Raw genomic sequence first — 26,579 nt, 5'->3', positions numbered from 1 at the left:
TGGCCATATTACTAATGGCGCACTTAGTGTGTGGTGAGCCATTAGTAGCTTTGTCCTGGCCCCACACCCCTCCCCAGACTTACCAATGGCGCACTAGGGGGAAAGTGCGCCATTACTAGTTTTAACTAGTAATGGCGCACCAGTAAGAGATGCGCCATTGCTATCTATACGTATGGCGCACCCCCTACCGGTGCGCCATTGCTATCACCCCTTATCCCCTCCCTCTAGTCACGTTCTCTCCCCTTCCCTTCCTCCTGACACAGCCACCCGCCTCTCCTCCGGCTCTGACCCAACGCCGCCGCCGATCTCCTCTTCCGCATCACCTCTCCGGCGGCCTCCTCTCCCCATCCACGCCCCGCTGGCGACCTCCCTATCCTCTCCTCTGTCTGCCTGGTCGGGCCGAGACCCTAGCCCGATGCCATGGTGACCATGGCAGCAGGAGGAGCCCGGTCATGGCGGCCTCCTCTCCCTGCAGCGCTGCCGCACCTCACCTTCTCTTCTCTTCTCTCCTCTTCTCTCCCAGTAGAGGAGAGGAGGGGAGGGAAGGGAAGGCCTTCTCCGGCGAGCTTCCAGGGAGGTGAGGAGCGCCCAGATCCAGATCTATGGCGCATCGTCCCGTCGTCGACCTGAGCCGCGACCATCCATCCAGGGCCGACAGAAGCCAGGACGGAGATGCCAGAAACCCTAGCCTAGCCTAGCCATGGAGGTATGACGCCTCAACCTTCGTGCGACAGACGACGGCTGCAGGCCATCTCCGGTGACGGATCTCCGACCCCGACCATGGTGCGTGTGGCTGCAGGCCATCTTCTTCATCTCCCCTCCCGTCCCCTCATTGGTTCGTTTTATGTGCAGGGCAGGCTGCTGCTGCTGGAGGCGCACGTCGCCTGCCTCCGCGTCGCCACCCCCGTCGACCAGCTCCCCCGCATCGACGCGCAGATCGCCGCGCGCGCCCCGCCGCCCGTGCCCCCCCCGCCGCCGCGCCCGCCGGTGGCGAGGAGCTCGACCTCTTCATGGTGAGCTGCTACCACCACCAGGCCTCCTCGCCTCACGCTCACGCCGCGTACGGACGCCCCGCGCCGGCTGGGCCGGGCTGCCCCGCGCGTGCTCTATGTTATGTGTAGTAGATTGACGCGGCGTGCGTGCGTGTGTGGTTCGAAAATTTGGGGATTAGATGGGATTTGGCAATGAAATTGCCCCGCTCGTGTTGGGCAAAGAAGAAGAGCCGGTGAAAAAAAAAAGAAAGCTAGAATTTCCAATAGTGAGACCAGCTTGACAAGCTACCTTTCCTCTTGATATGAGGTGCGAAGAGAAACATCTCTTTTTTATGACTTCCACTTCTCGATCCCGGCCTCGCCTATCGAAGTTCTGTTCAAAAACCTCGTACGAGAACTTGTATAGAGAAGGATTTCCCGCGGCAAATGTGGAGAATAGCCATCCATCTTTCATCAATGAAATTGTTCCGTATGGGTAGCAAATGCAAAAAGATTGTACTAAAGAAAGCTAGAAAGCTCAATTCCAAGCTTTAAACCTCTGGTCCACGGGTCGGTGAACGAATGGGTTTTGGGATTGGGATTTCAAACAGGCTAAGCCAGGTTACCTTTTTCTTCCAACGCACACAACATGTTTGATTGGTTGCACACGAGCTCACATGGGATTATTAGCACTCGCTAACCTCCGCCGGTGGATTTGGTTAAAGTTAGCTTCTTCAACTATGAGTATTATGCTAGCTCATCCCTTGATTGCTACCCATCCCACCTCCAAATAATTTACTGTGTGCTCTAGGCTCTAGCTGTGAGCAACTTTGTTTCCTCAACCACAAGCGCCTCACCTCTGCGATAGAGACAAAAGCAAACCCCAAAAAACAACTACAAGTGTCCCTTTGCTAGGCAAGCAGGGGCTCCTTCCTTTGCCTGGAAATGGCAATTCTCCTTGTGTAAAGGTTATTATCGACCACCTTCCTTTTTCTCTATATATGTGTTCTAAAGGTTCTGTTTTCCTTGTTGCAGACACACTATGTGCTGCTCCTCTGTTCCTTCGAGGAACAGCTCCAGCAGCATGTGCGTGTCCACGCCATGGAGGCGGTGATGGCCTGCTGGGAGCTCGAGCAAACTCTGCAGAGTCTTACAGGTACCATACATCATCTTAACTTCATCAGTTCAGCAGCAAGATAAGTGCTTCTTAAATTCTCTAGGAAGAGGGTTTTACAATCTCTACACTACATGCTTATTAAGAGGTTGATAGTCACAGTAAGTATCATGCTACATGAGGGGCGCCGTTTCATAGGATCTCAACCACAGGGGAATTCTTTTTTAAAAGAAGGGATCCATTGCTTCCGCTCTCTGCATCCAGCGAGTACAAACATAACACAAATACTACCTCTATACCAGAATATAAGAACTGCAAAAACGTCTTATATTTTGTTTTTCAACTCAACTAGAAAGAGCTCGATGACTGGCCATTTTCCTGTATTATTGCGCGTCGTGACAGAAAATATAGGTCATAATTCACACCCTTGTAGGTCCGATGAGATACTAGGTCCACCTTTATAGTAGTACCGGTTCCTTCTTATATATTATTATTAGTTACAAGAGTTGCAGACTTTGAGCTGTTGGACCTGGCTTCAAAGCTGTACCTTTTGAGATTTCAGTTCGGTGTATGTGGCAGTTATTCATGAACCTTGTGTTGCACCAACCATGCAACTGAACTGACAGTACCTTGCGTTCATAATCTTAGCTAAGCTGTCCTGATAAAGTCTCTCTTAATATGTCTACTGCAATTAGCTTCCACACGGAACAGTCACGGACTATATAATTGGGAACCATCACACAAGGGTTACCCTTTCAGATACTTTATGTTGCTTGTCAAAATGACATATAATCCATATAGGAAAAGAAGCCCCTTGCGTAGTGCAAAAAAAGTGTTGCATATTGAATAATGCTTCATCATCAAAATGAACTGACATGGCTACAAAATTTCTAGTGGAATTGTACTTTACTTGAATTTAATTCATGGATATTGATTGTCTGCATATAGTACTGTTTTTAGTTCCTTTTGCTACGTCACATTTTCCACCATTCTGCCTATAGGCATCACGAGGCACACACCTATGAGAAAACCATGCCAATATCCAGTCACACTGGAAACTGGTGTCGCTGTGAAAACCAAAGGGAGTGATTTTTCTTTTTTTTTGTTGACAATAGAACTTTGCATAATCTGTTTGTATGTGTAATCATCAATCAGTTTACGATGAGAGGCATATGCTTGAACATGGAAGTTTGCCTTCAGATAATAATGAGAATTGTGTCAGAAAAAAAATAGAGCAAGATTAAGCCTGGATAGGCTTAGTTATATATTGTACTGAAAAAAACTAGAGCAAGAATAGGTACCTGCCAAGGCAAGACGCAATATAAATGTGACCAGGATAAGTTGGAGATTGGCCAGTTCTGAGTTTTGCTAATATCGATTCTTCCTATAGGGGCATCTCCTGGTGAAGGCACCGGGGCAACTATGTCCGATGACGAAGACAATCCGGTCGACAGTGAGAGCAACATGTTTGACGGGAATGATGTGTCAGATGGCATGGGCTTCGGAATGCTAACCGAGGGTGAGAGATCCTTGGTCGAGCGCGTGAGGCAAGAGCTGAAGCATGAGCTTAAACAGGTAAAACTCGCTGCCTTCCATTCTGTCAGCTGCCACTATGTTGGTGTCCAAACTGAACTGTAAACAAAATTATTTTCCTGACTTTGCAGGGGTATAGAGAAAAGCTTGTGGACATCAGGGAGGAGATACTGCGGAAGCGAAGAGCCGGAAAGCTCCCAGGGGACACGGCGTCTACCCTGAAAGCTTGGTGGCAAGCCCACGCCAAATGGCCGTACCCAACTGTATGTGACAGACATCCCGCATATACCGTCATCGCCAGCAACTTTGTCACCATTTTACATGCAATTCTTGTTGTGCTACTGATGAGCGTCGCTGGTGGGTATTGCTAGGAGGAGGACAAGGCGCGGCTGGTGCAGGAGACGGGGCTGCAGCTGAAGCAGATCAACAACTGGTTCATCAACCAGCGCAAGCGGAACTAGCACAGCAACCCTACCTCGTCCTCGTCAGACAAGAGCAAGAGAAAAAGGTACGGCGGTCACCCCAAAAACAATCCTTTCATCACATGCTTGAAATCGCTCAGGTTTTCATTCCCTCTCTTTCATTCTAAAAAAAAGGAACAATGCAGGTGAGGGCAACGCCGAGCAGTCCTGGTAGGGTGGGTGCGGTCGGTCGGAGAGCGAAGAACGAAGAACGAATGCCCCATATATGTACATAGCGCTTCCATCTTGTCGATGATTAGTGTTGAACCTCATATGTCCTCTGCAATTCATTTCCATTATAATCTTACTCATACAATATTCACACCATGTAATTCTGGAAAAGACAGTATTGACATGTTATAAAAAATGACAATATTGACATGTTATAAATAATTTGTTTGTATTTCTGTTTATTTTGTTACATTTTGCAGGGATAAAGTGAAGAAAAAGAAGAAAAGATTACTAGAAGATTAGTTTTAGGATTTTCTTTTATTTCCTTGCAATTTTCCTTTTATTGGTTACTTGTAAAGACATTGTAATATTCTTACTATAATAAAAAAATATGATTCTATTTCATTTTTTGTTTTTAAATTATTTTCCTTATAGGTTGTTTTCTGTAAAATTGGATTTTTTTGTTTTCCAAATACATTACTAGTGGCGCATTTAAGCCCTTATTAGTGACGCACCTTCCTTTATTACTAGAGGCGCACCTATAAGGTTATTAGTGGCGCACCTAGAGGGAATATCAGTGGAGCACCGAATGGTATACTAATGGCGCACTGCTAGGTGCGCCATTAGTATACCAGATACTAATGGCGCACCAGTGGTGCGCCATTAGTAAAAATTACTAATGGCGTGCTAGTAATGGCACACCACTGATGCGCCATTAATGGCCATATTAGGTGCGCCATTAGTAGGGGTTTTTCTAGTAGTGGCGCCCCCTCCCCCCTAGGGCGTGCCCCCTATCTCCTGGACCCCCTGGTGGGCTTCCGGCAGCCATCTTCTGCTATATTAATGGTTTTGTCCTGGAAAAATTCATGGGCAAGCTTACGGGACGAAACTCCGCCGCCACGAGGCGGACCCTTGGCGGAATCAATCTAGGGCTCTGGCGGAGCTGTTCTGCCGGGGACAATTCCCTCCGGGAGGGGGAAATCATCACCAACGTCATCACCAACAATCCTCTCATCGGGAGGGGGTCAATCTCCATCAACATCTTCACCAGCACCATCTCATCTCAAAACCCTATTTCATCTCTTGTATCCAATCTTGTATCAAAACCACAAATTGGTACCTGTGGGTTGCTAGTAGTGTTGATTACTCGTTGTAGTTGAAACTAATTGGTTTACTTGGTGGAAGATCGTATGTTCAGATCCTTCATGCATATTATTACACCTCTGATTATGAACATGAATATGCTTTGTGAGTAGTTACGTTTGTTCCTGAGGACATGGGCGAAGTCTTGCTATTAGTAGTCATGTGAATTTGGTATTCATTTGATATTTTGATGAGATGTATGTTGTCTCTCCTCTACTGGTGTTATGTGAACGTCGACTACATGACACTTCACCATTATTTGGGCCTAGAGGAAGGCATAGGGAAGTAATAAGTAGATGATGGGCCGCTAGAGTTACAGAAGCTTAAACCCTAGTTTATGCGTTGCTTTGTTAGGGGTTGATATGGACCCATTTGTTTAATGATGTGGTTAGGTTTACCTTAATACTCCTTTTTGTAGTTGCGGACCCTTTCAATAGGGGTTAATCATAAGTGGGATTCTTGTCCATGTTAGGGCAGTACCCAAGTGCCGGTCCACCCACATATCAAATTATCAAAGTACTGAACGCGAATCTTATGAACGTGATGAAACTAGCTTGACGATAATTCCCAATGTGTCCTCGGGAGCTTCTTCCTCATTATTAGAATTTGTCAAGGCTTATCCTTTGCTACACAAAGGACTGGGACACCTTGCTGCACTTTATTTACTTTATTTACTTTTTGCTCGTTACTATTTATCATATCACAAAACTATCTATCACCTACTATTTCAGTGCTTGTAGAGAAAACCTTACTAAAAACCGCTTATCATTTCCTTCTGCTCCTCGTTGGGTTCGATACTCTTACTTATTGAAAGGAATACGATAGATCCCCTACACTTGTGGGTCATCAAGACTATTTTCTGGCGCCGTTGCCGGGGAGCGTAGCGCTCTTGGTGAGTGGAACTTGGTAAGGAAACATTTATATAGTGAGCTGAAATTTTGCTGTTACTTGTCACTATGGAAACTAATCCTTTGAGTGGCTTGTTTGGGGTATCTTCACCCCAACCAGAAGAGCAAATAGATGCTCCTCAACTTATTGAACCTTATGAAAATATTCACTTTGAGATTCCTTCGAGTATGATAGAAAAACTTCTAGCTAATCCTTTTGCAGGAGACGGAACATTGCATCCCGACTTACACCTTATCTTTGTGGATGAAGTTTGTGGATTATTTAAGCTTGCAGGTATTCCCGATGATGTTGTCAAAACGAAGGTCTTCCCTTTATCTTTGAAGGGAGATGCTATGACATGGTATATGCTATGTGATGATACGAGATCTTGGAACTATAAGCGATTGAAGTTGGAATTTCACCAGAAGTTCTATCCTATGCATCTTGTTCATCGTGATCGTAATTACATATCTAATTTCTGGCCTCACAAAGGATAAAAGGATCGCTCAAGCTTGGGGGAGGCTTAAGTCAATGTTGTATTCATGCCCCAATCATGAGCTCTCTCGGGAAATGATTATTCAGAATTTTTATGCTCGGCTTTCTCTTGATAATCGCAACTTGCTAGACACTTCCTGTGCTGGTTCCTATATGCTGAAGACTATTGATTTCAAAGGGGACTTATTGGAAAGAATTAAACGCAACTCTGAAGATTGGGGTTCCGACGATGGTAAGGAGTCGGGTATGACACCTAAGTTTGATTGTGTTAAATCTTTTATGGATACCGATGCGTTCCGTGGATTTAGCTCTAAGTATGGACTTGACTCTCAGATAGTAGCTACTTTTTGTGAAACTTTTGCTACTCACGTTGATCTCCCTAAAGAGAAGTGGTTTAAATATAATACTCCTCTTGAAGTGAAAGTAGTTGCACCTATTAAAGTCGAAGAGAAGACTATTACATTTAGTGATCCTATTATTCCTGCTGCTTATGTTGAAAACCCTCCTTTTCCTGTTAGGATAAAAGATCATGGTAAAGCTTCGACTATTGTTCGTAAGAGTAATACTAGGACCTATACACCTCCTGAGCAAATTAATGTCGAACCTGGTATTGCTATGATTAAAGATCTCTTGGATGAGGATTTAGATGGGCGTGTTATCTCTTTCTTGGGTGAAACTGCTAATATTGCTAGACCCGATACTAAGACACGTAGACCTGTTGTAGGCACGCCTGTTATTTCTGTTAAAATAGGAGATCATTGTTATCATGGCTTATGTGATATGGGTGCTAGTGCTAATGTGATACCTTATGATCTTTATAAAGAAATTATGCACGATATTGCACATGTTGAACTAGAAGATATTGATGTTACTATTAAGCTTGCTAATAGGGACACCGTTAAACCTATTGGGATTGTTAGAGATGTTGAAGTCTTGTGTGGGAAGATTAAATACCCTACTGATTTTCTTGTTCTCGGTTCCCCACAAGATGATTTTTTCCCATTAGTTTTGGTAGACCCTTCTTGAATACTGCTAGTGCTAAGATTGATTGTGAAAAGAATATTGTCACTATTGGCTTAGATGGTATGTCTCATGAGTTTAATTTCGCTAAGTTTAGTAGACAACATTGTGAAAGGGAACCATCTAGTAAGGATGAAATTATTAGTCTTGCTTCCATTGCTGTTCCTCCAACTGATCCGTTAGAACAATATTTGCTAGACCATGAAAACGATATGTTTATGAAGGAAAGGGAAGAAATAGATGAAGTGTTCCTTAAACAAGAACCTATGCCGAAACATAATCTTCCCGTTGAAATTCTTGGGGATCCTCCTCCACCCAAGGGTGATCCCGTGTTTGAACTCAAACCATTACCTGATAATCTTAAGTATGCTTATCTTGAAGAAAAAGAAATATATCCTGTTACTATTAGTGCTAACCTTTCAGAGAAAGAAGAACAAAGATTATTGAAAACTCTGAAGAAGCACTGAGCTGCCATTGGATATACCCTGGATGATCTTAAGGGCATTAGTCCCACATTATGTCAACACAAAATTTCGATGGAGAAAGATGCCAAACCAGTTAGAGATCCTCAAAGACGATTAAACCCCAAAATGAAGAAAGTGGTAAGAAAGGAGATACTAAAACTTCTTGAGGCAGGTATTATTTATCCCATTGCTGATAGTGAATGGGTAATCCCTCTCCATTGTGTCCCTAAAAAGGGAGGTATTACCGTTGTTCCCAATGATAAAGATGAATTGACCCCGCAAAGAATTATACAGGTTATAGGATGGTAATTGATTTCCGTAAGTTAAATAAAGCCACTAAGAAAGATCATTACCCTTTACCTTTTATCGATCAAATGCTAGAAAGGCTATCCAAACATACACATTTTTGCTTTCTAGATGGTTATTCTGGCTTCTCTCAGATACCTGTATCAGCGGGGGATCAATCTAAAACTACTTTTACATGCCCTTTTGGTACTTTTGCTTATAGACGTATGCCTTTTGGTTTATGTAATGCACCTGCTACCTTTCAAAGATGCATGATGGCTATATTTTCTGATTTTTGTGAAAAGATTTGTGAGGTATTCATGGATGACTTCTCAGTCTATGGATCCTCTTTTGATGATTGTTTGAGCAACCTTGATCGAGTTTTGCAGAGATGCGAAGACACTAGTCTCGTCCTGAATTGGGAAAAGTGTCACTTTATGGTTAATGAAGGCATTGTCTTGGGGCACAAGATCCCCGAGAGAGGCATTGAAGTTGATAAAGCCAAAGTTGATGCTATTGAAAAGATGCCATGTCCCAAGGACATAAAAGGTATAAGAAGTTTCCTTGGTCATGCCGGTTTTTATAGGAGGTTCTAAGGACTTTTCTAAAATCTCTAGGCCTCTGACTAACTTATTGCAAAAAGATATTCCTTTTGTCTTTGATGATGATTGTGTAGAAGCGTTTGAAACACTTAAGAAAGCTTTGATCACTGCACCTATTGTTCAGCCACCTGATTGGAATTTGCCTTTTAAAATTATGTGCGATGCTAGTGATTATGTTGTAGGGACCGTTTTAGGGCAAAGAGTCAATAAGAAATTGAATGTTATCCATTATGCTAGAAAGATTCTTGATACTGCCCAGAGAAATTATGCTACCACTGAAAAAGAATTCTTAGCAGTTGTGTTTGCATGTGATAAGTTTACACCTCATATTGTTGATTCGCAAAGTTACTATTCACACTGATCATGCTGCTATTAAATATCTTATGGAAAAGAAAGATGCTAAGCCTAGACTCATTAGATGGGTTCTCTTGCTCCAAGAATTTGACTTGCATATTGTTGATAGAAAAGGAGCTGAGAACCCTGTTGCAGACAACTTGTCTAGGCTAGAAAATGTTCTTTATGACCCACTGCCTATTAATGATAGCTTTCCTGATGAACAATTAGCGGTTGTCAATGCTTCTCGTACTGCTCCTTGGTATGATGACTATGCTAATTACATTGTTGCTAAATATATACCGCCTAGTTTCACATACCAGCAAAAGAAAAAGTTCTTTTATGATTTAAGACACTACTTCTGGGATGATCCACATCTTTATAAAGGAGTAGATGGTATTATTAGACGGTGTGTGCCTGAGCATGAACATGAACAAATCCTACGCAATTGTCACTCTGAATCCTATGGAGGACACCACGCTGGAGATAGAACTGCACACAAGGTACTACAATCTGGTTTTTATTGGCCTACTCTTTTCAAAGATGCTCGTAAGTTTGTCGTATCCTGTGATGAATGTCAAAGAATAGGTAACATCAGCAGACGTCAAGAAATGCCTATGAATTATTCTCTTGTTATTGAGCCGTTTGATGTTTGGAGCTTTGATTATATGGGACCTTTTCCTGCCTCCAATGGTTATAAACAAATTTTAGTTGCTGTTGATTATGTTACTAAGTGGGTAGAAGCTTGCTAAGTATGATGTCAATCATAGAATTGCATCTCCTTATCACCCGCAGTCTAGTGGTCAAGTAGAGTTGAGCAATAGAGAGCTCAAATTAATTTTGCAAAAGACTGTGACTAGATCTAGAAAGAATTGGTCCAAAAAACTTGATGATGCATTATGGGCCTATAGAACTGCATACAAAAATCCTATTGGTATGTCTCCATATAAGATGGTTTATGGAAAAGCATGTCATTTGCCTCTTCAACTTGAACATAAAGCATATTGGGCTATTAAAGAGGTTAATTATGACTTCAAACTTGCCGGTGAGAAAAGGTTATTTGATATTAGCTCACTTGATGAATGGTGAACCCAAGCATATGGGAATGCCAAGCTTTTCAAAAAAAGTCAAACGCTGGCATGATAAAAGGATACAAAAGCGTGAGTTTAACGTAGGAGATTATGTGTTATTGTTCAACTCTCGTTTAAGATTTTTTGCAGGAAAACTTCCCTCAAAATGGGAAGGTCCCTACGTTATCGAGGACGTCTATTGTTCTGGTGCTATAAAAATCAACAACTTTGAAGGCACAAATCCGAGGGTGGTAAATGGCCAAAGAATTAAACATTATATTTCAGGTAATCCTATCAATGTTGAAACTAATATTATTGAAACCATAACCCCTGAGGAATACATAAGAGACACTTTCCAGAATGCTCCAGACTCCGAAAAGGCATAGGTACATGGTACGGTAAGTAAACCGACTCCAAAACAACTCTAATGGCAATTTTCATCAGTTTTGGATTATTTAAGGATTTTAGGAAGAAAGAAGTAGTCTGAAAGGGACACGAGGCTCCCACGAGAGAGGAGGGCGCGCCCCCTGTCTCGTGGGCACCTCGTGTGCCTCCTGGACTCCATTTTCTTGTATGTTACATATTTTGGTCGGTAAAAATTCATTATATAAACTCCCGAAGGTTTTGACCACCGTATCACGCAATTATCCTCTGTTTTCGTTTCGAGTTGTCCCTGCTACAGAATTGAGCAAGATGTCTTCTCAAGAATCAGTTGGGGAGAGCCGGGTGTCTCACCCAACGCCAGGTCAAGGAGCAAATATCAATGCCTATCACTTTGGACCATTAACGCAGGATGAGATGGAGGCTGATTTGAAAAGGATAGATGCCATGGAGGAAGGTCAAGAAGTTACCTCTCGTCTCCAAGCATAATTCACTATGGGGGAACTACCTAGCCTGGTTGTCCCCACTTCGGTCACTCCTTTCAACCCTAGATTTATTTCTTATGAAAATATGACAAAGAGTTTCACTTGTTCTCCAGAAGCTATGCAGCATCCTTGGGTAAAAGGAGCCTTGTCTGTCACGGGCATGCTCTGTAAAGAAAATATGGACCTCAAACAACAAGTCAATAAGCTTGAGGAGGAGAACCGTATCCTGAAGGGCATAATCGCCAAGAAGATCATGACACCAACTGTGAAGAAGGATAAATAATCACATGGGTATGGGCACTCCCCTTGGCAACTGCCAAGCTTGGGGGAGGTGCCCCGGTATCGTATCACCATCACACTCCTATCTTTAGTTCGATCCTTTTAGTAGTATCTTGATCTTTTAGTTCGAAGTTTTGCTGTCAAGTAAGTTATGAGTTTTTCGTTGTGATCTCTTTATGTAAGAGAGTCCGTGTGCTATCTATAATAAAGATTAGTGTTGAGTCAAGGGCTTTGCGATGTGCTACGATCTTAAGAAAGTAGAAAGAACAAAAAGAGTTCATGTTAATCTTATGGATAGTGATAACTTCACACATAGAAAGTATGAGGCATACAAAATTTTGAGGGTTGATGAACGTAGCCTTGGTCATCGTTGTAATTAATAGGAAGTAATAAGGAAAGAGGGGTTCACATATATATATATTATCTTGGACATCTTTTATGATTGTGAAGCACTCATTAAGTATGACATGCTAAAAGAGTTGACGTTGGACAAGGAAGACAACGTAATGGTTTATGTTTTCCGACATTTCAGTTAAAGTATATTGTCATTGACCTTTCAAACATGTTGAGCTTGCCTTTCCCCCTCATGCTAGCCAAAATTCCTTGCACTAAGTAGAGATACTACTTGTGCTTCCAAATATCCTCAAACCCAGTTTTTCCATGAGAGTCCACCATACCTACCTATGGATTGAGTAAGATCCTTCAAGTAAGTTGTCATCGGTGCAAGCAATAAAAATTGCTCTCTAAATATGCATGACTTATTAGTGCAGAGAAAATAAGCTTTGTACGAACTTGTTGTGGAAATAATAAAAGCGACGGATTGCATAATAAAGGTCCACATACAAGGGGCAATATAAAGTGACGTTCTTTTGCATTAAGATTTTGTGTATCCAACCCCAAAAGCGCATGACAACCTCTGCTTCCCTCTGCGAAGGGTCTATCTTTTACTTTATGTTTTACTTTATGCTTGAGTCAACGTGATCCTCACCTTTCCCTTTTTCAGTTTATCCTTTGGCAAGCTCTTCGTGTTTGAAAGATCATGATATATATATATCCAATTGGATGTAAGTTGGCATAGGCTATTATTGTTGACATCACCTAAAGGTGAATATGTTGGGAGGCAACAAAATAAGCCCCTATCTTTCTCAGTGTCCAGCTGAAACTCTATAACCACAAGTATTGCGTGAGTGTTAACAATTATGGGAGACTACAAGATAGTTGAGTATCTGAGGTTGCTGAAAAGCTCTATTGTTGACACTTTCTGATGTTACGATAAATTGTAATTGCTTCAATGACTGAGATTATAGTTTGTTAGTTCCCAATGAAGCTTCTTAACCATACTTGACATTGTGAATTGCTTATTACTTGAACATAGGAAATCATATGACAATATCCATATATGTTGCTGTTATTAGAATGATCATGACGCCCTCATGTCCGTATTTTATTTTTATCGACACCTCTATCTCTAAACATGCAGACATATTTTTCGATTTCGGCTTCCGCTTGAGGACAAGCGAGGTCTAAGCTTGGGGGAGTTGATACGTCCATTTTGCATCATGCTTTTATATCAATATTTATTGCATTATGGGCTGTTATTACACATTATATCTCAATACTTGTGGCTATTCTCTCTTATTTTACAAGGTTTACCATCAAGAGGGGGAATGCCAGCAGCTGGAATTCTGGCTGGAAAAGGAGCAAACATTGGAAACCTATTCTGCACAACTACAAAAGACCTGAGGCTCCACGAAACAACCTTTTGGATTTATTAAGGAATTATGAGCAAAATAAATAGGCTAGGGGGCCCACACCCTGTCCAGGAGACAGGGGGGCGCCCCCCCCTAGGGCGCGCCCCTTATCTCCTGGGCCCCTTGGTGGGGTTCCGGCGGCCATCTTCTGCTATATGAAGGGTTTTGTCTTGGAAAAATTCGTGGGCAAGCTTACGGGACGAAACTCCGCCGCCACAAGGCGGAACCTTGGCGGAATCAATCTAGGGCTCTGGCGGAGCTGTTCTGCCGGGGACAATTCCCTCCGGGAGGGCGAAATCATCACCAACGTCATCACCAATGATCCTCTCATCAGGAGGGGGTCAATCTCCATCAACATCTTCACCAGCACCATCTCATCTCAAAACCCTAGTTCATCTCTTGTATCCAATCTTGTATCAAAACCACAAATTGGTACTTGTGGGTTGCTAGTAGTGTTGATTACTCCTTGTAGTTGATACTAATTGGTTTACTTGGTGGAAGATCATATGTTCAGATCCTTCATGCATATTATTACACCTCTGATTATGAACATGAATATGCTTTGTGATTAGTTACATTTGTTCCCGAGGACATCGGTGAAGTCTTGCTATTAGTAGTCATGTGAATTTGGTATTCGTTTGATATTTTGATGAGATGTATGTTGTGTCTCCTCTAGTGGTGTTATGTGAACGTCGACTACATGACACTTCAGCATTATTTGGGCCTAGAGGAATGCATAGGGAAGTAATAAGTAGATGATGGGTTGCTAGAGTGACAGAAGCTTAAACCCTAGTTTATGTGTTGCTTCGTTAGGGGTTGATATGGACCCATATGTTTAATGATGTGGTTAGTTTTACCTTAATACTCCTTTTTGTAGTTGCGGACGCTTGCAATAGGGGTTTCATAAGTGGGATGCTTGTCCATGTTAGGGCAGTACCCAAGTGCCGGTCCACCCACATATCAAATTATCAAAGTACCGAACACGAGTCTTATGAACGTGATGAAACTAGCTTGGCGATAATTCCCAATGTGTCCTCGGGAGCTTCTTCCTCATTATTAGAATTTGTCCAGGCTTATCCTTTGCTACATAAAGGATTGGGCCACCTTGCTGCACTTTATTTACTTTATTTACTTTTTGCTCGTTACTATTTATCTTATCATAAAACTATCTATCACCTACTATTTCAGTGCTTGCAGAGAAAACCTTACTGAAAACCGCTTATCATTTCCTTCTGCTCCTCGTTGGGTTCGACACTCTTACTTATCGAAAGGACTACGATAGATCCCCTACACTTGTGGGTCATCAGACACCATCACGGAGGGGTTCATCATGCCCATTGGTGCCTCTCGGATGATGCGTGAGTAGTTCTTTGTAGACCTACAGGTCCGTATTTAGTAGCGAGATACTTCCTCTCTCTCTTTTGATTCTCAATAAAATGGTCTCTTGGAGATCCATATGATTGCTTATAGCCTCATATTTCTTCTCCGATATTTGGGTTTTGTTTGGCCAATTTGATCTATTTATCTTGCAATGGGAATAGGTGCTTTGTGATGGGTTCGATCTTATGGTGCTTGATCCCAGTGACAAAAGGGGAACCGACACGTATGTATCATTGCCATTAAGGATAACAAGATGGGGTCTATTTCTACATAAATAGATATTGTCTACATCATGTCATCGTTCTTATTGCATTACTCCATTTCTCCATGAACTTAGTACACTAGATGCATGCTGGACAACGGTTGATGTGTGGAGTAATAGTAGTAGATGCAGGCAGGAGTCGGTCTACTAATCTTGGACGTGATGCCTATATAATGATCATTGCCTAGATATCGCCATGATTATTTGAAGTTCTATCAATTGGCCAATAGTAATTTGTTTACCCACCGTATGCTATTTTTCTCGAGAGAAGCCACTACTGAAATCTACTGCCCCTGGGTCTCTTCTTTAATTTATTTGCCTTCGCGATCTATTTTAATTTGCTTTTATTTTCAGATCTATTAAACCAAAAATACAAAAATACCTTGCTACATTTTATTTTATTTGGCATTCGATCTATCAATTATTACAACTTTCTCCCATCAACTCGCCAATTTGTGGCGCCGTTACCCAAAAGGGATTTACAACCCCTTTAACATGTCGGGTTGCGAGTATTTGTTATTTTTCTGCAGGTGTTGTTTATGTAGTGTTGCTTGGTTCTCCTACTAGTTCGATAACATTGGTATCATCAATGAGGGAAATACCTACCGTTGTTGTGCTGCATCATCCCTTCCCTTCCTCTTTGGGGAAATACCGATGTAGTCTAGCAGACATCAAAAGGAATTTCTGGCGCCATTGCCGGGGAGACATCATAAACATCTAGTAGGTTCCTAATCATAAATCTCGTCTCCTTGCAATTTACATTAGTTGCTTCTCATTTTCCTCTCCCCCACTTCACAAAGATTTGTCATTTTATTCGCCCTCTTTTTCGTTCGTCGGTTTTTTGCCAGATCTATTTTTGTGTGCGTTTTTGTTTGCGTAGTTATGATGCCTCAAAGAAAATATTATGATGTTCCTTACCCCAATATTTTGCTTGAAATTGAGAAAAGTACTAAGGAATACATGACTACACAATTTGAGCATAATAAGTATTTTATTGAAGAACTTAAGGAACACTCTGTTGTGTTGGATGCTATAACAAAGCAACTTGATGATATTAGTAAAGAATTTTGCAATCTCCAATCTAAGTATGCTTTTGCTGAAAGTTTGCTAGGAAAAATATCTGATGCACAAGCTACCCTAGTAATCAAATGGCTGCTAAACTAATCTCATTAGAAGATAAAAGTGATAAAGATCTTAAAACAATTGGTGTTTCTTCTATTGATTCCTTATTTAGTAAAATCAAGATTGATGAAAAAGGGACTGGAGAAGAGTCAAATTTAGCTAGAAGGCGTCCCGATAATTCGGAGGGTGAAAATCTTGTTGAGAAAATTAATAAAAGTGGGTTTGAAGAGATCAAGACTTTAACTAGTGATGTGCCCACTCTTTTGGATTACGAAGACTTTAATTATGATAGTTGCTCTTTGATTGATTATATTTCTTTGTTGCAATCCATAATAAATTCACCCCATGCTTATGAACAAAATAAAGCTTTTACTAAACATATTGTTGATGCTATGATGAAAGCTTTGGAAGAAAAGTTGGAATTAGAAGTTTCTATTCCTAGAAAATTACATGATTAATGGGAACCTACTATCAAAGTCAAGATTAAAAATTATGAGTGTTTTGGTTTATGTGACTTGGGCGCTAGTGTTTCTACAATTCTGAAATCTTTATGTGATGTGCTTGGCCTTACCGATATTGAAGAGTGTTCTTTAAATTTGCACTTGGCGGATTCTACTATTAGAAAGCCTATGGGAAGAATTAATGATGTTCTTATTCTTGCAAATAGTAATTATGTGCCCATAGATTTTATTGTTCTTAATATTGATTGCAATCCGTCTTGTCCAATTATTCTTGGTATACCGTTTTTACGCACTATCGGTGCCGTGATTGACATAAAAGAAGGCAATATTAAATTTCAATTTCCATTAAGGAAGGGAATGGAACACTTCCCTAGAACAAGAATTAGGCCACCATATGAATCAATCATGAGGGAATCTTATGGATCTAGAAACAAAGATGACAAAACTTAGATCCTTGCTTTATGCCTAGCTAGGGGCGTAAAACGATATCGCTTGTTGGGAGGCAACCCAATGAATAAAATATATTTTTGCTTTTTGCTTTCTGTTCTTGAGTGTTTGCACAATTATGCTCCTCTTATGATTGTGTTTTTTATGTTTTAGTTCGTGTTTGTGCCAAGTAAAGCGATAGGATTTTCTTGGGTGATAGTTGTTTGATCTTGCTGAAAAACAGAAACTTTTGCACTCACGAAAATAATTTTCGTAAATTTCAGAAATGTGATTTTGCTTTGATTCTTTTTGCAGAAGATTAATATACAAATTTCTCAGGTCATCCTAATTGTTCATAATTTTTGGAGTTTCGTAAGTATTTTCAATATCCAGATTGCTACACACTGTTATGTTTTTTGACAGATTCTATTTTCTTTGCATTGTGTGCTTGTTTTGATGATTCTATGGTTTTCTTTGATGAGTTTTTGCCATATAAAAGTTTGAATACAATGTATATAATGCAAGAATAGAATGTGAATTGGTTTGCTACAGTACTTATAGTAGTGATTTGCTTTTTTATACTAACGGATCTCACGAAGGTTTTGTTCAGTTTTGTGTGATTGAAGTTTTCCAATTTTGGGTGATGTTATGATGGATGAAGGAATAAGGAGTAGGAAGAGCCTAACCTTGGGGATGCCCATTGTATCCCAAGCTATTATTCAAAGAGAAGCAAGCAACTAAGCTTGGGGATGCCCCGAGTGGCATCCCCTCTTTCTTCTAACGACCATAGGTATTTTACTCGAAGCTATATTTTTATTCGTCACATATTATGAGTTTTTCTTGGAGCGTCTTGTATGATTTGAGTCTTTTGTTGTTTTGCTTTGTGTTCTAAGTCATGAATCCTTGTTGTACACACCCATTTGAGAGAGCCAAAATTATGCCATGACTTGTTAGAATTGCTCTCTATGCTTCACTTAAATTTTTATGAGCTATGGAATTGCTCTAGCGCTTCACTTATATCTTTTTGAGCATGGTGTGATTTAGTATTTTTGAAGAAATACTCTCTTACTTCACTTAGATTTATTTTAGAGTTAATAAATTTTGAAGAAATACTCTCTTGCTTCACTTAAATTAATTTGGGAGAAATAAAAATTATGCTCATGATCTTCACTTATATTTGTTTGGCTTATCAAAAGCAACACATGAAAATTAGTCCCAAAGTGATAGATATCCAAGAAGGATATAATAAAAACTTTCATGAGGTCATTGGACAAAATAAACTTGATTCTTTCTAATAGTTTTGGGATATGATGATGTGATATGTGAGTCATGTTGATGAGTAATTATGCTTTAGTAAGAATATTGGTGTTAAGGTTTGTGATTCCCTACGCAAGAATGAAAGTCAATAGTCATGCAATGAAATTACATCCTACTTGGTGCATTATTCGGTGTTAATTATGCTCAATGCTCGCTTATGAGATTATTCGTTTCTTGGTTGGTCGTTTCTCAATCTTTTGGCAGCCTTCATTTTTCACTAAGTATGATCACTACTTGTGCATCCAAAATCCATTAAACCAGTTTTGCCACATGAGTCCACTATATCTACCTATATTCGGTATTCTTTTGCCGGTCTAAGAAAATTTGTATGTGCCATCTCTAATTTTCAAAATAAATTTCTCTTTTGTCTGCTTGTACCACTCGCGAGGTGATGAGGGGTGACCAATATTTTCCATGCTAGATGTGTTATTCTCATGAAGAATGTTTATTCACTTGTCATTTGATGTCTACTACGCAACTTTATTCTTGTAGACTCGTGTTGGGCCTCCAAGTGCAGTATTTTGTAGGACAGTAGCAATTTTCCCTCAAGTGGATGACCTAAGGTTTATCAATTCGTGGGAGGTGTAGGATAAATATGGTCTCTCTCGAACAACCCTGCAACCAAATACAAGAAATCTCTTGTGTCCCCAACACACCCAATACCATGGCAAATTGTATAGGTGCACTAGTTCATCGAAGAGATGGTGATAAAAGTGTAATATTGATGGTAGAAATATATTTCTATAATCTGAATAAATAAAAACAGCAAGGTAGCAAATAGTAAACGGTCACAAAAACAGTATTGCAATGCTTGAAAACAAGGCCTAGGGTCTGTACTTTGACTAGTGCAATCTCTCAACAGTGCTAACATAGTTGGATCATATGATTATCCCTCAAACTGCAATAAAGAATCACTGCCGAGTATCTATTAGCAGAGAACAAAAGATAGAAATTGTTTGTAGGGTACGAAACCACCTCAAAGCTATTCTTTCTGTTCGATCTATTCAAGAATTCGTACTAAAATAACAAAAGGCTATTCTTTCCGCTCGATCTATCCTAGAGTTCATAGTAAAATAACACCAAAGGAAATTCATATTCATAATACTCAATCCACACAAAGAACTACAAAGAGACCCCAAAGTTTCTATCGGAGAAAAGATAATAAAAATGTGTATCAACCCCTATGCATAGATTACCCCAAATGTCACCTCAGGAATCCACAAGTTGAGTGCCATAACATACATCAAGTGAATAAATATGATACCCCATTTTCACCTCAAGTATTCATACAGCAAGACATACATCATGTGTTCTCATATGAATATTCAATCTGACAAGACAATACTTCAAAGGGTAAAGATTCAGTTCATCACAACAAGAGTATAGAGGGGAGAAACATCATATGATCCATCTATATTAACAAAGCCCATGCTATAGATCACGAGAGAGAGAGAGAGAGATTAAACACATAGCTACTAGTACAAACCCTCAACCCTGAGGGTGGACTACTCCCTCCTCATCGTGGTGGCCGCCGGGATGATGAAGATGGCCACTAGAGATGATTCCCCCCTCCGGCAGGGTGCCGGAACGGGGTCTAGATTGATTTTCGGTGGCTACAGAGCCTTGCGGCGGCGGAACTTCTGATCTAGGTTAACCTCGAAGGGTTTTGGAATATTTGTGAATTTATAGGGCGAAGAGGGGGTGCGGGAGGCCACCGAGGTGTGCACAACCCACCTGGGCGCGCCTGGGCCTCTGGGCGTGCCCTGGTAGTTTGTGCCCCCCTCGGGGCACCCGCATGTGCTGCTTTGGCCCAATAGATGTCTTCTGGTCCATAAAAAATCTCCGTGAAGTTTCATTGCATTTGGACTCTGTTTGGTATTGATTTCCTGCGATGTAAAAAACATGCAGAAAACAGCAACTGGCACTTGGCACTATGTCAATAGGTTAGTACTAAAAGTGATATAAAGTTGCTATAAAATGATTGTAAAACACCCAAGAATGATAATATAACAGCATGAATACTTCATAAATTATATATACGTTGGAGACGTATCATCATTGCACGAGAGTAAGGCCAAGGTATTAGGGATGCCCAGTCCCGAAATGAAAAATGAATTTACTTTATGTTGTCAAATAATAAATTCCTTGGAAAGTGTTGGTATGGAGGGCAACCGTGCATACGGCTAGCCATGGAAAGTGAAAGTATGGTTGAAAAAGAAATAAACTTTATTTTCTGTTTGGGAACCACCTATGATATATCTAGCATGGAAAGTGTTGGGAGCTCTAAGTCGTTTTCGTTGGTGGGAAAAGTATGCCTCTCAAAATGTTTTTATCTCTTAATTTTCGCTTTGAGCTCTGGCACCTTTACAAATCCCTACTTCCCTCTACGAAGGACCTTTCTTTTACTTTATGCAATTTTTACTTTAAATTTAAGCCTCCATCTTCTCTTATAAAGCACCAACTAGGCGGCACTATCATCGTACTTGAGCATTGGGTGTAGCTAATATGAGAGGGTGTTTCATGAATGGATCAATGATTTGAGCATGCATGATGGGCTAGGGATAACTTATTTTAGCATTGATATTTTGAAAGATCTGGTTGCTTGTTGATATGCTTGAGTATTTAAGTCTCATGTCAAAACTAGACTACTTCTTTGAACCATATAAAAGTCCAAATGTCCATGTTGTAAAGAAAAGAATATGACATGACATGTTAGGCAACATTCCACATCAAAAATTCTGTTTTTATCATTTACCTACTCGAGGACGAGCAGGAATTAAGCTTGGGGATTCTGATACGTTTCCAACGTATCTATAATTTTTGATTGTTCCACGCTGTTATATTATCATTCTTGGATGTATTATAAAATTTTTATATCATTTTTTGGTACTAACCTATTGACATAGTGCCAAGTGCCAGTTGTTGTTTTCCGCATGTTTTTACATCGCAGGAAATCAATACCAAACGGAGTCCAAACACAGTGAAACGTTTTGTGGATTTTTTGGACCAGAAGACATCTAGTGGGCCGGAGAAGCACCTGGGGGTGCTCAGAGCGGAGCACAACCCACCAGGGCGTGCCAGGGTGCTCAGGCGCGCCCAGGTGGATTGTGCCCACCTCGGGTGCCCCCTGAACCGCCTGTTTGCTCTATAAATACCCCAATATTCCAGAAACCATAGGGGAGTCAACCAAAATCAATTCCAGCCGCCGCAAAGTCCAGAACCACCAGATCCAATCTAGACACCATCATGGAGGGGTTCATTATGCCCATTGGTGCCTCTCCGATGACGCGTGAGTAGTTCTTTGTAGACCTACTGGTCCGTAGTTAGTAGCTAGATGGCTTCCTCTCTCTCTCTCTTTGATTCTCAATACAATGGTCTCTTGGAGATCCATATGATGTATGTCTTTTTGTGGTGTGATTGTTGGGATCCGATGAACTTTGAGTTTATGATCAGATCTATCATTTTATCCATGAAAGTTAATTGAGTCTTCTTTGATCTCTTATATGCATGATTGCTTATAGCCTCATATTTCTTCTCCCATATTCGGGCTTTGTTTGTCCAACTTGATCTATTTATCTTGCAATCGGAAGAGGTGCTTTGTAATGGGTTCGATCTTACGGTGCTTGATCCCAGTGACAGAAGGGGAACCGACACGTATATATCGTTGCCATTAAGGATAACAAGATGGGTTCTATTTCTACATAAATAGATCTTGTCTACATCATGTCATCGTTCTTATTGCATTACTCCGTTTCTCCATGAACTTAATACACTAGATGCATGTTGGATAGTGGTTGATGTGTGGAGTAATAGTAGCAGATGCAGGCCGGAGTCAGTCTACTAATCTTGGACGTGATTCCTATATAATGACCATTGCATGTATATCGTTATGATTATTTGAAGTTCTATCAATTGCCCAACAGTAATTCGTTTACCCACCGTTTGCTATTTTTCTCAAGAGAAGCCACTAGTGAAATCTACGGCCCCCGGGTCTCTTCTTTAATTTATTTGCCTTTGCGATCTATTTTCCTTTGCTTTTATTTTCTTATCTATTGAACCAAAAACTAGCGTTGTGACCCGCGCATTTGCGCGGCTAGATTTAGTATAGAATTTTACGTTTGGTGTTTTTGTTCAATTGAAACTCGTACTTTTTTTTTGATTCGTCGAGGCATTAGCTTTGGCATTTTATCACATCTTACACAAAGTATAGCTAAGGCAAAGCCTTGGTAATAAAATATGAATATACTCTTGCAGAAGTGTTTGCCAGTTGATTAGCAATGATATTGATGTTTGAGCCCGATTTGGAACACCATTAATATTTACATTAATTCCTATTTTTCATCTTTTACTCGTCATATTTTGATGTCTGTATTCCCCCAACAAAACTTCCATGGTAACCGATCTACCAAGAATTAAATCTAAACATTACAAAAAACATGTTTCTTTCGAAGCGATGTTGTCGTATGAATGCATTTATCATATTGATTGAATTCCTATTGTTCATGCATCTTTGGATGACCTTTCACCTAGATGTCCCTCACTTCTATGCATCATATTTACAAAAAAAATCATACCCCAAAAAGGAGCACCATGGTTGGATAATTACCTTAAGATTTAGAGTATGCTTTCACCCAGAATTATGTATACCAATAATGACGCTTATCTCAAACTTATCTTCTCTTTCTTCATTGGTGTGGTCAGTGGTTGTATAAGCTCATCAAATATATGCAGCTTTTAAACACTTCTTACAAAGTTTTTGCAGCAAGAGGTCCTTTTTGAATTCCAGTCCTTGGTCTATTGATATAATCTTTATTTTTTCTCTTTGCCCATATACTACTTCATCTTTGTTTTCATCTTCTATTCTTGTAGTGCATATAAATGGTGTGCTTGTATAAACATGTACATGTAGCTACTCATGTTCCTAGTTTCGAGATTGTCTACATCATTGGTGCCATCCAGACCAATCTCCAATATATTTGAGTGCATGCTAGCTTTTCTACCCGTTCCACTGTTCAAATATAGCTGAAATGTATGCTTTGTATAATCGGAGTTGGCCCAAGCATGGTGAATATCTCCAGTAAACCATATCAATGGAACATTGTTGCTCTAACTAATCTTCTCCTTAAAAAGGTTTTTGGTTCAACCTTTGTAACCATTGTAGATGTAAAAAATATTATAGTTTCTTTATAGATGGAAAAATAAGATTGTCCAAAGCTTGTCGGGTTTCCTTCTAGCACAAAAATTAGCCTTAAATCACTATTATGCACATCACGTGTGTGTTGCCAGCCAGCCACCCAGAGAGGTCGAGTCTCACACTCTCACTGGAGTTCCAAACAACTCTCTGAAGCCTTGGTCTGCCAGCTTAAACCTGTCTAATTTTCTATGAAGTATCCTCATGTTAAGCCAGTGCTTCTCACACCGGGCTTCTATATGCAGTGTGGAAGCAGCCTTTTGCATCGGAGTCAAGGCGCTGGGCCATCCCCCATCAAGGCACCACTGAACAGCCTCTGGCAAATGCCCCGCTGATGTGTGTGTGCCTATGTTCTACTAACGTGTTATTCTCGCCATGTCGTACCCATGTTGTAAAGTGAGAAGCCAAAAAAAACTTCTGAAATCACATTTTGCCATGTTCAAAAGCCACACAGGTTTGTACATGCACCAAAAATACTCCAAAATTATAATTTTTTGTTATTCCTTGTTTTCATATTTTTGTAATGACTTCTTTTCTTTATTGAATCAAAATAGGAGTATAATATCGTTATATTTCACTTTTGTATTATTTCTATTCAAACTACTTGTTAGATATTATTCTAAAATTGGAGTATTAATATTTTTATATTTCAGTTTGTATTAAATTGTGTATTCAAACTGCTTGTTAAAGATCTTTTTTTATATTCAAACTGCTTGTTAGATATCTTTTTTTGTATATACACTCATTGTGTTAGGTATGACACGTGATAGTTTCATGCATATTGATAGTTAGTCCTTCTTGGCCAAAAAGCATAGGTGTCCATGTACATAACGATTTGCATTAGTACGTGCTGATAGGTGTTCTAGTACAGCATGATTTATACAACTAGATGATGCCCCGCGTGTTGCTGTGGAATTGGTTTCAATATATTTCAGTGAAATTTGATTGCGTGGAATATATAAATTTTTGGATTAACAACACATGAACCAAAATTAAAAATACATATGACTTATTATATTTGATAAAATATTTATTGAATAGAAGTTGACAATAGAATGATAATTATTTTCCCATGCATGGTTGCATGTGGTGGTGGGTCATTATCATGCATGGTTGCATGTTAAGGTGAGTCTTATCCATCTATAATTGTATGGTGATGTGGCATGCTTGCATGTTAAGATAAACTAGCGGGGTGACCCGCGCAATTGCGCGGCTAGATATTCTAAATATTCTTAAGCATGTATTTTGTATTTGAATAGATGTGTATCTAACCATAATATATGAATGTATTTAAAAATAATCACCCATTACTAAAAAAGGCATTGGCTTTACTTGAGAAATCATGCATTGTTTTGTTGCCCGGTAGCCAAGTTAGAAAGTGACATTACACATTCCCTTCTTAGCCTGACGCTTTTATCTTGTATTGTCCATATAAGTAATTCAACACCGAAGAAGGAACATTTCGATATGATTATTCTTTACATATTTATCTGATATTTTAATGATGATGTATTTATGTGAACATTGATGGCTCATATTTGAACCATGTGTCCTCTTCATAATTTGCAGGAGTTTTTTTCTCATGCAGTTTACTTCTTCAGATTTTATATATAACACCAAGTTGTATTCTATAAATTCAACAAATAACTTTTATATAATGGCATTCCTAAGATTTTTTATTTGGTTTTCGTACAAAAAACAAACCTACAATAAGCTTTTGTTTATTATTCAATTTATATCAAGGGAAATCATCGCATTTGTCGGTTAATTTTATAACTTCTTTTATACATGAAGACTGAGATTTAAAAATTATCTCGACTACAAAACTCTGAGCACCATTCTTCATCTGAATATGCTTCCATGAATTATATTTATAATGCTGTAGAAAAGTCCCATGACAGATGTAAGAAATTAAATCTTGATCAAACTAAATATTTTCACATATATATATTCGGAACCAACTGTAGAATCAATTGATAGCAACCATCTTTTCCAATCAAATCTGTCCTTTTTTTGTGCAGGAAAAATATATGTTAAAAGGTGCCACATAGCTATGTGTTTTTTTAAACTAAATATTGTAAGCTTTTTTATAGATTTTGGAAGGATATGAGGGCATATTCATCGGCCGATTTTATTTGCGAAATTCATCGGTTGTTTCATAAGTGCCAATGAAACGCTAATTGCATGCAAGATTTGATGAATTGGGCTGCCGACATCACGAATGATACCATTCTATGTAAAAACAATATTAAGATATTTTACAAACTTGTAACAGCATTTATTATGGCTGAACGGTGGAGTAAAAAAACTGAGTTCTTCCTGCTGTATAATATAGGTATAGAGTTGCTGACACCAGATTTTGGCACAGTCAAGAACTTATTTAAGATGGTCTCAAATGGAGAAGTGTTCTACATGAAAGAGTTTCATATTGTTGATATAAACATCTTTAAATTTTGGGTCATTGCCATCCGATTTCATCTCAAAGGCCGAAACTATGATCAAAGTACTAAGATCTTATATTCAGAGTACAGTTTGGCCGATTAAGCCTTCCAGATGACCTCAAATGGAAAAATGATCTACACGGATTGTCTTCGTCTCGTCGAATCAATCAATTTTTATAAAAAAATCGTTCCAATCCGAGTTTGTATGAAAAAGTTAGAGCCATCGAAATGTATCCCTGTCAGGAGGCGAAATATGGCGCGCCCCACTAGACGCCATGTCTGATTGGTAGCGCGAGTAGACAGATCTTTTGCGCGAGCTATTTGACCCTCAAGATGACCTCTGATCAAAAAACTTTCATCATGAAAGTTGTGTGTATCGTCGAAACAGTCAAGATTTCTTTTGGACTCGTTTCCATCCGAGGTCGTTTACCACCACCAAAAAGACCCACAAAATGCAGCCAGTTTAAACCGAACAGTTTTGAGAAGTTCGGACAAGACCAATCCGAATTTGACTAGGGTTTTGGACGTGAATC

The 26,579-nt window shown here is 39.9% G+C and overlaps 1 protein-coding gene across 2 annotated transcripts; it reads left to right on the top strand.

The window, feature by feature from the left end:
* Positions 1-219: 219 nt before the first annotated feature.
* On the top strand, positions 220-4,465 carry LOC123113764 (homeobox protein knotted-1-like 11). 2 transcript variants are annotated; one of them, XM_044535070.1, is made up of 7 exons: positions 220-706; positions 858-1,013; positions 2,007-2,127; positions 3,476-3,660; positions 3,750-3,881; positions 3,990-4,126; positions 4,226-4,465. In XM_044535070.1, exons 1-6 carry the CDS (start codon positions 701-703, stop codon positions 4,077-4,079), a joined length of 690 nt encoding a protein of 229 aa, XP_044391005.1. In that variant the 5' UTR covers positions 220-700; the 3' UTR covers positions 4,080-4,126; positions 4,226-4,465. The 2 variants fall into 2 exon arrangements, with proteins under 2 accessions (XP_044391005.1, XP_044391004.1); XM_044535069.1 differs by having other exon boundaries at positions 4,215-4,465.
* The last annotated feature ends 22,114 nt before the right edge of the window (positions 4,466-26,579 follow it).

Source organism: Triticum aestivum, chromosome 5B (assembly GCF_018294505.1).
Source record: "Triticum aestivum cultivar Chinese Spring chromosome 5B, IWGSC CS RefSeq v2.1, whole genome shotgun sequence".
Lineage (NCBI taxonomy): Eukaryota > Viridiplantae > Streptophyta > Magnoliopsida > Poales > Poaceae > Triticum > Triticum aestivum.
This window is presented reverse-complemented; position numbering and strand designations above follow the sequence as displayed.